Source organism: Acomys minous, assembly GCF_964271855.1.
Source record: "Acomys minous genome assembly, chromosome: 3".
Taxonomy (NCBI): Eukaryota; Metazoa; Chordata; class Mammalia; order Rodentia; family Muridae; genus Acomys; species Acomys minous.
This window is the reverse complement of record NC_140485.1, coordinates 121,018,984-121,032,314: the sequence shown is the minus strand read 5'-3', so window position 1 is coordinate 121,032,314 and position 13,331 is coordinate 121,018,984. Positions and strand designations below refer to the sequence as shown.

The 13,331-nt window shown below is 39.4% G+C and overlaps 2 protein-coding genes and 1 long non-coding RNA gene across 8 annotated transcripts in view; 2 read left to right on the top strand and 1 right to left on the bottom strand.

The window, feature by feature from the left end:
- REPS1 (RALBP1 associated Eps domain containing 1) overlaps nt 1-2,376 on the top strand; it is a 66,349-nt gene extending 63,973 nt beyond the window's left edge. For all 6 annotated transcript variants that reach the window (XM_084777593.1, XM_084777595.1, XM_084777591.1 and 3 more), the window contains 3 exons: nt 172-320; nt 938-1,043; nt 2,105-2,376. In XM_084777593.1, coding sequence (XP_084633719.1) covers nt 172-320; nt 938-1,043; nt 2,105-2,173 — 324 coding nt within the window. In that variant the 3' untranslated portion in view covers nt 2,174-2,376. The remainder of the gene's footprint in view (nt 1-171; nt 321-937; nt 1,044-2,104) is intronic.
- ECT2L (epithelial cell transforming 2 like) overlaps nt 2,262-13,331 on the bottom strand; it is a 99,841-nt gene continuing 88,771 nt past the window's right edge. Inside the window, exons 20-23 of the mRNA XM_084777589.1 lie at nt 12,092-12,180; nt 7,361-7,533; nt 5,925-6,045; nt 2,262-4,672 (exon numbers count right to left, since the gene is read on the bottom strand). Coding sequence (XP_084633715.1) covers nt 4,669-4,672; nt 5,925-6,045; nt 7,361-7,533; nt 12,092-12,180 — 387 coding nt within the window. The 3' untranslated portion in view covers nt 2,262-4,668. The remainder of the gene's footprint in view (nt 4,673-5,924; nt 6,046-7,360; nt 7,534-12,091; nt 12,181-13,331) is intronic.
- Nucleotides 6,041-11,141, top strand: LOC311595165. The gene is made up of 2 exons (XR_014778338.1): nt 6,041-6,541; nt 10,894-11,141. It is a non-coding gene; the product is annotated as an uncharacterized lncRNA (long non-coding RNA).

Sequence of the window (13,331 nt, the reverse complement as noted above, 5' to 3'; positions counted from 1 at the left end):
AGAATTCACTCCCATTTTTCCTTAACTGTTGCCACAGATACATAAATGTTTTAAAATAAGATGAGTAACCTCCTTTTTAAATAGCAAGTGGCTTTAAAAAGGCAGTTGGTGTTAACAAAATGCTAATTGGCATAACTCTCACTAAGAATGCTCATTTCTCTTACCTTTTAGAGCAAAGGCACAACCCCTCTGGCTCCGCCACCTAAGCCTGTTCGAAGAAGATTAAAGTCGGAAGATGAATTGCGGCCAGACGCCGATGAGCATCCACAGAAGACAGGTGTCTTAGCTGCTGTTCTTGCATCGCAGCCTTCTATTCCCAGGTACTAACGACAAAAGCACAGTACCACCACCAGGCAAAAAAGAAACACGTTAGTTCTTAAGCAGAAGTTCTTATAGTGCAGGCCCACAGGTCACGTGGAGGAAGGAGAGACCCAAACTCCACACGTTGTCCTCTGACCTTCCGTGCATATGGGGTCAGTGGACAACTTGGGGAAGCTGATCTCCTTCCGTGTTGTTTCTAGGGATCGGACTGGGGTCATCACGTCTGTGTGGCAAGTGCCCTTACCAACTGGGCCATGATGCTGGCCCAGCTTGTACATTTCTAAGAAAAGAGAAAGAAAAAATGCACATAGCAGGAACAGTACAGCCCACAAAGCCAAGAAGAGTCACTGCCTGGCTGTTTATAGAAAAAATCTACAAGTACTGGGTCCAGACTACTTCACTTCATGAATTTGACAGAATAATTACAGTAATTAAAATAGCAGCTGTGATCTTGGGCTTCTGAAGCTTGTATCTTCTCGGTTACCATTGAAACAGCAAGTGAAATTGAGCTAAGAAGGGAGAAGTTCTTTCTCTTTCTCTGCTTAGAAGTTCATAGGAGGAAGGGGTTAAAGACAGGAAAGAAATGAATGGTGTTGTTGTCCATGTGTCTTCTCAGATCTGTAGGGAAAGATAAAAAGGCTATCCAGGCATCGATTAGACGCAATAAGGAAACGAACACCGTTCTGGCCAGACTGAATAGTGAATTGCAACAGCAATTAAAGGTAACATTGTTTCTGAATCTTAAGTTCCATGAATGCTAAACATCTCAGTTTGGGGGAAATTGGAGCTGATCTAATAGCTCTTACCAACATGTGAAACTTTTTTGAAGCAGAAAAAAAGTGTGTAGCTAAAATGTTGTGTAAGCCATTGAATCTTTGAATACTAAAGGCATTTCCCAACACAGTTCTGGTGCATGCACATTGTCTTATCCTACATATGTAAGACATTGCTATAACATTGTTAACTTCCATGAAGAAACTTAGGGACGGAGGAAAACTGGACTTGAGTCCCTCGGAGAGTACATATATGGCTCTAAGCTCCATGTAGTATGTAGGCAATTGGGCTATTATCGTTTTATCCTTTTATTAAAGACAACTCAGATTCAGTAATAGAAACTTAAACCAGTCTAATTAAGACAAAGAATGAGAACATTGAAGTCATTTTGTGTGTGAAAAAATAAGACAAACCATAAGTCACAGTAGTGTTTCGTGGACCAAGGAGGTGGTTCAGCCAGGAAAAGCACTTGCCCTGCAATCCTGGTCACCAGTGTTCTTTCCCTGAAACCCATGGTGGAAGGAGAGAACGGACTCCCAAAAGACACACAGTCTGTCTCTTCCTCCCTCCCTCTCCCCCTTTGCTATTTATAGTGCTAACTCTAAAGATTCTGAAGGCAAAAATAAATCTTTTCTTTGTAGAACTGAAATTCACAATGTGATCTTGGATCAGATACTATCACCAGAGGAAAGAATTCATGTTAACAAATTCATATGCATTTAAGGCTTTATTCAAAATTTGTGCAATAATATCCATCTGCTACCATTACTGGCTTTTCTAACAATTAAAAGCATTTTATTACCTAGTTCTGTCATGAGAAATGACTTTGAATTAGTAAGATCATGTTTTCCTATTACACATATACAAATTACCTTTCTAAAGTGAAGTATATTTTTTTAAATATGAATCATTGTCTCTTTTTTCTTGACAAATGCAGTTGTTATAAAACAGAACTAGAGTCAGATTTCTGTCTACTTTAAACAAAACTTGGACTTTGCGTCTCTTTCAGGATGTTCTTGAAGAGAGAATTTCCCTGGAAGTTCAACTGGAGCAACTCCGACCATTCTCTCACCTATAAGCCAACTGCCGTTAACTGTGAACATGCCCATTTTTAAGCAGTTTGGGGTTCAGAGCCTACTTGGAAACCCAAACATTCAGCTCACTGCTTAATTGAACATTAAATTTTATGATTCTGTTTTGCCCTATATGTTCACCATTGTATTTAAGTATCTTTTATTTTTTAATTTCAATAAAAGGGTCAGGAGGACTTTTTCTGGAGGATACATTGTGTTTGTTGGCTTGCCTCACCTATGCCATAGCAACAGACAACAATAATACTGACCCCTCACATTTCTGTGACCAAACCACACAGACTGGATTTACAGAATGGGCTGCTCATCAAGCACAAACTCAGAAATCTTTGCAAAAGGAAAACAAAATCAACTTATTAATGTCCTTCTCTGAAGAACCCATATCCTATAAAGGGTTTTAAGATGAGCTCCCTACTTGGTGTTGCTTTGAGAGCCTGGTGTGTTTTCTCGAAAGCCACTTCTCTTTCTTGCTCAGGGCCTTCGTCCGCACTCTTCAGGAACCGTGAAGTATTGGAAACTTGTCTCCCGTGACAACGTGGGGTCAGCATTTCTGCTTTTCTTAACCAGTTTCACCAGTGACTTAGGATTTTTCTGTGTTTTTCTGTAAGAGTTTAATTCAGCAGGAGTGGGTATAAACTAACTATGAAGACAAGTCTTTCTTCATTGTCCTCTCAAGGTGAAGGAAAAGTATAAAACCATTACATGAGGAATGGAAAAAGCCATTTGAAAGCATTACTGCTTTTTGCATGGCTGGCGTACTAACTTTAACAGCGGTTTTACAGCAGGTGGAGGCCCATTTTAGTTGGTGAATGCTCGTCTTGCATTCACAGAACTCAGTTTGTTTGCATTTTATAAAGCCAGGCATGGCGATGTGCTTGTAATCCAGGCACTGATCCCCTCCCTGAGAAGATAGGCAGACAGGTTCTCTGATCAGTAAAAGACCTACACTCTTGTTCTGTTTTGTTTTTTTAATGTGAAAGATACCTGAGGAGTGACTCTCAGGGCTGTCCTTTGATGTTTGTACACACTCGTGTAGCGCACACTGAAGTTTTACAGACAGCATTTTGAAGTAATGTTTTTAACCTGGTTACTTAAGATTTCTAGGTTGCAATCAACTATATTGGCATTCACTCTTCTCCATATACGTAGGCTTTGCTATTATAAGTCTCTGCGGCATTGCCCCCCGTCAGGATAGCATGCTGTCTTAGGATTTGTTGTACAGCATAGCGTACATTTATACATTTATAGATACATTTAGGTAATATTTATCAATTTATATTCACTGCTAACTACTAACAGATGTTCCCTTTAATGGTTACTTTATGAAATGTCTTAAACTTTACACAGATCCATCATAACAGAATCAGAAGTATAATTTTTGTATTAATAAGAAAATATACTATTTCATTTCTATATGTTTTAGCCAGAGTTTAAACTTTTAAGAATTAGAAGTATTTTCAGTATTGAAATGTATTTAAGTGTTCCAAATTCACAATCCTACATTGTACCAAATGACTTATAACACATTATGAAACAAGAAGACCAACAACCTAATCCCAATTAATACATAAGCTTTCTCAGTCACTCAAATATGCAAAAAGAATTCATTTTTACTCAACTAAAATTTCATTACAAGCACTTTTGCAAGATTTCCATTATTTTTATTTACTTATTTATTTTTGAGACAGGTTATCGATATTCCTGGCTGTCCTGGAACACTATCTAAACCAAGCTGGCATCAAACTCAAAGAGGTCTTTCTACCTCTGCCTCTTCCTCTGCCTCCAGAGTGCTGGGATTAAAGGTGTATAATACTGTGTCGAGCTATTTCTTTTAGTGTTTGAAATTATTACATAATTATATAATTTCCTGTTCCCTTTCCTTTCTAAACCCTACCATATATCCCTCCCTTGCTCTCATCAAATTCATGGTCTCTTTTTTTCATTAATTGTTATTATGTGTGTGTGTATGTGTGTGTGTGTATTCATCCCTAAATGCATAAATACAGCCTGCTCAGTCATAAATGTTACTAGTATGCATGTTTTCAGGGCTGACCATTTGGTATCGGATAGCCAATCAGTGTGCTCTTCCCTGGGGAAGTCTATTTCTCCACTCAGCACACCTTAGTACTCTGTTGTTGTTTGTGTAGAGCTGAGGCCTGGTGATCTTTCCCATCCGCACTGGCCTTTTATTGTAGCTACTATCCTTGTGCAGCTCATATTTAGGTAGCCATCTTGGTGAGACTTTATGAGTGTAGCTTCTGACATTGCTAGGAGACGCATTCTCATAGAAAACTTCCTGATCTTCTGGCTCTTACAACCTCCAGATCCCAAAATGTTCCCAAAGCCTTGGGTGCTAGGTTGTTTTGTAGATGAATCCCTGGGATGGAGTTCCACAAATCTGCTTTTTAATTGGTTGTGCTTTTCTACAATGAGTCCATCTGTTGCAAAGCAGGGGTTCCTTGTTAAGGGATAGGGAACACACTTATCTGTAACAATAAGGACAAATATTTAGAATGTAGTTAGGGATTATGTTGGTTTAGTAAAATTATGGTTGTAGATTCTCCTCCAAGAGCCAAGGCTTCACTGCTCTGCAGTAATTGGCAAGGTTTCCAGTACCAGGTTTTTGTTTTTATTTGTTTGATTGTTTTGAGATGGTCTTCAGTCCAGTTAGAGGGCTATTGTTTTCTGCCAAGGTGTGCATGCCACTGCTGTACTCTCAGGGTTATTATGCCATGCTGGGTATTGTATTTTATAGACATCATAACTGGGCAGGACTGTTGGTTGCTTCCCTCCTTTGGAAGCTTGCATGGAACTGTCTGGTACCATGAAAGCTAGTCCATAGGGAGGAGGCTTTCAGTTCTATTTCAGTTTTCAGGCCCTGAGTTCAAAGTGCAATGATTTCTATTAATTTGTAAAGATTATTTATTTTAATTTATATGTGTATGGGTGTTTTGCCTACATGTATACTATACATTCATACCTGGTACTCATTGGGGGCCAAAAGAGAATACCAGTTCTTCTGGAACTGAAGTTACAGGTTCTGGGTTCTGGGAATCGAATCTGGGTCCTCATTGGTTAAGAACAGCTAATGCTCTTAACCAATGAACTGTACCTCCAGTCCCATTCATTAACTTTTGTTATGAAGTCAGATTCTTCCTAGCAGCTGAGAAAAAAAAAAAAGTTGGATTCGCCACCACTGGCTTTCTCATTTAGTATTGCTATATATATTTTTTATATTATCCATATAAAAGGTTATTTAGAAGATCTAGGAATTAAAGGAACGCATTCACATTAAGTGACAAGTGCTTGAGAAAACTACCATTTCTATTTCTTAGACATGCCCGTAAAATCAGTAATTGTTTCATGAAAACAGGGATGCTGATAGGTGAATCACAAACACATTCAAGGTTTTTTTAGTATGCTCACAAAAGAAACATTGTTCATTCTGGTTTTTTATTACACATTTGTTAAAAACTTACACGATATGTTTTTTCTTGATATTCATCATATCAGATTGTCTTAAATAATGGCCATGAGCAGTAGTTACAAGATGTGGTTCAAAATTTTAGACTCACTGTTTTTATGCATTCCACATTGCTTTACCATAGATCTTAAACTAGCTCTTCCATCTCATTACTCATGACTGATATCTATGTGCTTCTCACTAGATGTTTTGAAGCACAAAATATACATTATCTGACTTTCCAAGAACCCTATCTTTTTTTAATCTAATCTTACTTCATACTGCTTCTGATTGCATGTTGGAGTACTGACAACCAAAGGAATTTTTCATCTACCACCTCAGTAGCACAGATCCATTCACGGCTTGTACCTTGAAGAATAAATGCATTCTTGACATCTGTGAAAACATTTGAACTACATTAATTTTTTTCATCTATTGAAAGTATACCATGGCCAAGCATTATTCCACTGCACTACACCAATGTTTAATCTTCATAGGTAACAATCTAAACGGTTTTTAATTCAAAACTTGACTAGCTAATCTTAGAATTCTTTAAAACCTACAATCAAGGATTCAAAATGAGTACAAATAAAGTTTAGACGAAATCTTTTAAGCAAAATTGAAATATCAAAAATCCTATCTTTATAATTATTTGGCAATTATTTTAAAGGGCAGATGATAGATAATGTGAAGCTCTTTAAATGCTTGTTTCAGTCCTTCCAGGAAGAACTGGAATCAGTAAAACTATTTCCTGGTGGCTATAAAGAGGCTGAGCACTAGAGCTGGTGGCCTTAGCTGAGGGCCCATGTCAACACAGCTGACAATTGCAGTGGGAAGGGAACTGACTGACAAGAAACCCGTTTCCTGTGCTGATCATACTCAGTAGTTAAAGGTGAGTTGCTTACCAGTCTAGGAGGGAGACTCATGAGTCAAAAACCCAAATAAGGTCTTAGATCCTGCTCTAAACTGAGGTCCTGTCTACACACACACAAGTACTGCAGTGAGAAATACTACCTGCCAGTTACCTGTCCTAATAGAAATGCAGAAAAGAGACAGAGATCCTATTTAAGCTTGAGAGAGAGATGGGTTACAGTATGGCACGTTAAAAATAAAGACAAGGATCTAAGTTGGGTTCTTTTATGACATAGTATTTCTATTGGGGTTATAAGCAAATATTTAGTTACTAAACATACTTTGTAAATGCTGGCTCTTTTATAGAGGAACTAGCTAAGTGGCAATTTAGGGAAGAAAAAGACAATCAAGTCTACAATAACTACTCAGTCCTGGTAGACTAGAAAAGTGGTAGATAAAAGGGTGGGGACAGTAGCGCAATAGAGCACTTGCTTAATATGTATGGAGCTCTAGATTCAGTCTCCTAGTGATGACGATACATCATAGAGTGGCTGCATGGATGATAGCTGAGGTAGTGGCCCAAGCCTCTAGCATCTTCAGATAGTCTAAGAGTCTTAGAGAAACCCTCAGGATGATGTGACCCCCTTGCCTACTGCTAACTAAAAGCTGTTCTTCTACTGTGTGAGGTGTACGTTCTGATAATGCCAACTTTTGCTTCCTCAGAGGCAAGTTAATGAAGTTCTAGTATTGTTAATTATTTACACACTGGCAAATTGTTCAAGCCTTTCCCCTACTTGGATATTTTTATAGTTAATAAGTTTGATATGAGATAACTTTTCTCATGAAAGAATATACATACACTTGGAGTCTGGAATGTCTTCTATGAGCATTCTGGAAAGGGCCACTGATGCAATGAACTGGTAGGTTGTTTTAGAAGTCCTTTCAAACGGAATATGAGATGTGCTCCGACTAGTAATAAGCAGTGCATCATTGAAGAGGAAGAGGCTGAGGTCTTGGGTCTGTTCATAGAGCCTGTTATAAAGTGGAGAAGGGGGTTGTTTTCATGAGTACATACCTTGTTGAACAGATGTTTAAATTGATATGCCCATGATCAAGACCTTATTCCACTACAACCTTTTGTGCAGTTCATGAAATACTTGGTGAAGTGATCTTGCATCACTCAGACCAATAATATTGGGCCATCAAGGTGCCTGATAGAGTTATTTGATCTCATCCATTAGGCAAGTATTTTAACAATGTACAAAACATGAACATTGAGGGATGGAAAGATGGCTCCGTTTGCTGTTGCAGAGGACCAGGGTTCAATTTCCAGCCACCAAATGATGGTTAACAGCCATTGTTACTCCAGTACTAGGTGACCTGATGGCCTCTTCTGACCTCAGTGGGCACCAAGCACATGCATAAGGCAGACAATGCACACATAAAGGAATAAATCCAACTTCTTTTTTAAATGAAGATTGAATGTTCCCTCCTTATTGCATGAACTTTATCATGGCTATATTTTTATAACTTTTCTTAGTTTTGGTGTTTTGTGCTAGATATAGTTGAATGACCTGAGAACAATACGGTTTTGCTTTGTTTCACCTAAGGCTAACATGTTAGGAAGGAAATACAGGAGAAGTGACATGTCTGAGGACATCATTAAGTAGAAACCTGGGGAAACGAGTATTTAACTACTAGTTAGAAATGAATTTCTAATTCCATTTGGAGAGAAGCTAAAAGGGAAAGAGCTCCATAGCTTTATCCATATGGAAAGCAAATAGTTATGTGCTTTCACTGAAGTTGCTAAAAATGGTCAATTGTAGGCAAAGAGAAAATCTGATGTGTTTGGACCTCATCAGGTACCCTCTGGTTTTTGCTTTGGGTATGCAGGTAAATAGAACAGTGATCATCAGAGTCACTTCTTATGTGTAAACATTTCCTTGTATCTGGTTATGTTTTACGATGGTATCAATGGGTTGCTTCATGTTTACTTATATTTTATTAGGGGGAAGGAGGGAAAAGAAAGAAAGAAGCTTTAGACCAAGTTGCTGAGAATGATGGGGCAGAACTAGGAAGGAAGGGGAAAGGAAGCCAGAAAAGGTGAATGATCAACCTCATGTGAGAAAAGGCCACTTTCTCTAGGGAAAGAATTTTACCATGTAGTTTCCCAGAGGATGGGGAAAGTTTTTACCACATAACTGATAAAAGACAATTATTTTTTTCTATATTTAAGTTTAGAAAAAGTGTTTAAAATATTTACATTTTAAGATATAAAAATTGTTTTATAACAGGAAATAAGCTTACAGGGTGCTCTGAAGCAATGCCATTGAAACTGCTGCTCCCACTCAGAACCAACTCTAAGGAGAGGTCCATCTGCCCTCCCCACCCCCCACTATAATGTGGTAGGTTTTCTTTGTATGTCTGCAAATAGTGACTCACCAAAATGGGGCAGGGCTGCTATGTTGTAAGTTCTTAACTCTGGTTCAGAAAGGCATTGTCACTGTTGTGTGCTGCGTTAGCTAGCCTGACAGGGAATCATGAGCTTTCTACTCTAAACAAGCAAAACTCAAAAGTCCTGGGCCCATACTTTGAGATGACCAGGCAGCCACCAGCTCTTGGAGTGAACAGACCCAGATCCAATCTGCTGACAGTATTCTATGCACAGACACTCAGCAGTGCATCGCAATGGCTTTGGAGTCCCTAGATTCTAGTTCCCCTGAGAAGGCTTAGTAGATCCTCTCCCCCATGCTTAGTTATTCTGCTAAATGATAGTGTGACCTTTAGGGGCAAGCATCAGAACCAAATTTGGCTATGGCAACGATTTGGGGATATTCAAGTTAGGAGTTTAGTTATGATCAATAACAGGAGTTACGGTAAGCTTCAAGATGTGTGAATAAAAAAAAAGTCTTAAACTGATGTACTGGCTAGTTTTGTTTTTCACACGGTAGAGTCATCCCACAGGAAGGAACCTCAGTTGAGGAAATGCTTTCATGAGCTCTACTGTAAGACATTTTCTCAACTAGTAATCAGTGTGGGAGGGTCCAACCAACTGTGATGGTGCCAGCCCTGGGCTGGTGGTCCTAGTTTTTTTATAAGAAAGCAGGCTGAACAAGCCATGGGAAACAAGGCAGTGAGCAGCACCCCTCCTTGGCCTCTGAGTCAGCTTCTGCCTCCAGGTTCCTGCCTTGTTTCAGTTCCTGTCCTGACTTCCTTCAATGATGAACAGTGCTATGACGTGTAATCCAAAAACCCTTTCCTCCCCAACTTGCCTTTTGGCCATGGTGTTTTTCATTGCAGCAATAGAAACTCTAACCATGACAACTGAGAAACAGGAACACACTGAGGGTGGAGAGGAGGGAGACTGTCTAAACAGTAAGGGCAGTTGAAAATGAAAACAAAACATACATGTCTTGGGGATACCAGAGAAGGAAGAGAGAAAAGAACAGGAGAAATATTCAAGGAAAACTTGAGCTTAGAGGCTGGAGACATGGCTCAGTAGTTATTTGCTGCTCTTTCAAAGGCCTGAGTTCAATTCCTAGCACCCACGTCAGGACTCATCACTGCCTGTGATTTTAGCTCCAAGGGATCCAATACCTCTTTCTGGCCTGCATATACCCCCACACAGATACATACGTATAGCACTTTTTTTTTCTTTGTTTTGTTTTTGTTTTTGTTTTGTTTTTCGAGACAGGTATTCTCCATGTAGCCTTGGCTGCCCTGGGCTCACTTTGTTGACCAGGCTGGCCTCGAACTCACAGATCTGCCTGCCTCTGCCTCCCAAGTGCTAGGATTAAAGACATGCACCACCACACCCAGCTACACTTTTTTTTTAATGGTTGAGTGTTTTTCACAACTATTGACAACAACAGGTACAGAAAGCTCCAAACACAAAGTAGATCTCTACTTTTAGGCATAATGCACTCTATTAGAAACTCAAACTTAACTCCAAAAAAACAACAGAAATCTAGAGGAACAAGGATAAAAACTGCATTGAAATTCTCTTCAAAACTGACCAAGCAAAAAGAATGAAGTGAAAATACTGAATGAAACAAAAACTCAGCAACCTAAAATTCTATAATCAGCAAAACTTTCTTCAGTTTCTCAAACCAAAATTAAGGGGATATATTGCCAGTAGTTACATGAAGAAATGAAGACTGTTCAAGAAGCAATGATGTATAAAGACAGAGTAGCCCCAGCCAGGGTCAGCTGGCATGTCTCCTACCATGCCAGCCTATTTAGACTGCGGGGTTAGACGCCAGCTTCTTCTTCCCATTATTGAAGCTATTATCCATTGCTACCAACCAATACCAATGCAACAAAAACAAAAATGCTGAGTCAATGAGGCAAAAGACAGTCGTGTGTGATTTGATTTTCTCTCTTTGTTTACAGTGATATACTTATTTGGAGGGAGGAGTGTGCCAACAGAGCATGTGGAGGTCAGAGGAAAACTTACAGAGGATCTCTTGTTCCACTATCAGTTCTGGGGATTAAACTCAGATCTTCTCACTGCCTTTGACTTTCTTTCAAGACCTACCAAGGTGGGCCCAAGGTGAAAGGAGTGATTGTTCTATCCCACTGCCCTGGTGCCTTTAGATGTTTGCTCAAAATATCATTGAAATAAAAGAGCTACCGTCCCATTTGGTTGCTAATTGTTGAATAATTTATCTTTTCCCTCAATACTGAAAACAGTGACCATTTTCTAAAGCAAACATCAGGAAACTATGGTTCATCACTTGTTTTGTTGGACCATAAAATAAAAATAAAGTTTTATTAGCACATAGATACATATTAGTACTGTTTATGAGTAGAGTAGTAGTGTGTAGCACTCTCTGTGCTACAACAGAAAAGGTCATTGGCACAGGCCTCATTTGGCCTGCAAATTCTAAATATTTACTCCTTGGACCTTCAGAGAAAAACTTGTCCATTCTTGTTTTTAAAAAGCAACAGGAATACTAATTTATGGACCTTGGCATCTTTCCATCTGTTCTTACACATCTCTGGGCATTATGCAAAGTAGATACGGTAAAGTCATTTTCAGTGCTAACCTGAACAGCTACCCAAGGATAATTACATGATCCTCTCACTTCTGAGCATAATATTCCCATGAGGTCCCAATAATACTTGGATCTGATCTCATTAGGAAACTGACCAACCTTGAGAAAGTCTACTACGAAGTTTATGGTCTTGGCAGACACTGTTTTTTTCTAATTCTACCAAGGAGCCCTCAGGAATGCAAGCAAGATGATAAAGTGTCATACATCACCTAGAGTAATGGTTCTCAACTTTCCTAGGTCACAACTTTTCTCTGACCCTGTAATACAATTCCTCAAGTTGTGATGACTTCTAACCATAAAGAAGCATCTCATTGCCATTTCATAACTAATTTTGATACTGGTATGAATTATAATGTAAATATGTTATGTGACCCACTACTTAGAGGCAAATACCTGTAACTTTGATTCGGTACAAAGGTTCTCTTGACTACACGGAAGGTTGAGCATGGTCCTCAGTGCCAGGGGTGAGTGATGAACAAGACAGTTACTGTTTGAAGGTGACCACAGCCTTAGTGTGGGCAACAGCTGCTCACCTTAAGGAGAAATCCATTTTCTCATCACAGCAGTGAAGTTGAACTACATCTTGGATCCTAATTAGGTATCTGTTTGTTTCTGATAGGGTCTATGAAATAAAAAAGAGGATGTATGGTTATTTGAAAGTCACCTAGTGCAGACCATTCTACACCCCAGAACATACAGATGTTGACTAGAACACAGCCTTTTCTTAGTTTGTAATACAAGCTGCCTTTAGCAAACAAAACTGAGAAAACAATTTTTGAGGCTGTCCAGTTTTTTAAAGCTATCAAAATATTTTGTTTGTATATACCTTCCTAGTGTCAAAAACAAAATTAGGGAGGTGGTCAAAGGAGCTGTCAAGAGAAAGAAGTGGGCTGGAGAGAGAGCTCAGGAGTCGAGAGCACTGGCTACTCTTCCAGAAGACGTTCAATTCCCAACACTCACATGGCCGCTCACAACTGTGTAACTCCAGATCCAGGGGATCCAACACCCTCACATGGACATACATGCACACAAAATAAATCATTTTAAAACTTTAAAAAGAAGCAAAAGATTAGGAAGCAGGTCCCTGCATTGTTCTGGTCATGGAATTGTCTTCTCAGTGTGCAGAGATCCAGAGGTGAAACTGTGAGTGAGTTCTAAGAATCATACTTTTGCAGTCCAACCATCTCCTATACTTCTCTTACCAAGACATGAAGATAGACATTATGACAAAACTACCCCCATTTGACCAAATTATCTCCAATTACTTAGTTCTTTCATTCATCTACACCAAACTCCTTCTGAATGTCAGACACCAGAAAACAAGCCAAAGCTCACATGGTGGGACTACAAGTCTATGCGTGACTAGGTAGGTACAGGGTCACATGACAGGGCAGTCCATGAGGCTATGGAACATCAAAGGAAAAAAACAGCTCCCAACTGGAGATCAAGGAAACTTAACAGTTAAGATCATGATTGACCTCATTTTAAAGTGTGTGTCTGTGTGTGTGTGTGTGTGTGTGTGTGTGTGTGTGTGTGTGTGTGTGTGTGTGTCCATGCACACACTCCCACACAAAGACCAAAAAAGGACAACGGGCCTGTTCTATCACTCTTTGCTCTATTCCATTCAGACAAGGTCCTTTCAGTAAAGCTGGAGCTATGCTAGCAGCCAACAGCCCCGCAATTCTGTCTCTACCACTCACAGCACTGGCGTTGTAGGTGTCTGCCTGTGACCACATCTGGCCTTTTAGGCGAGTGCTGGAGACTTGAACTCTT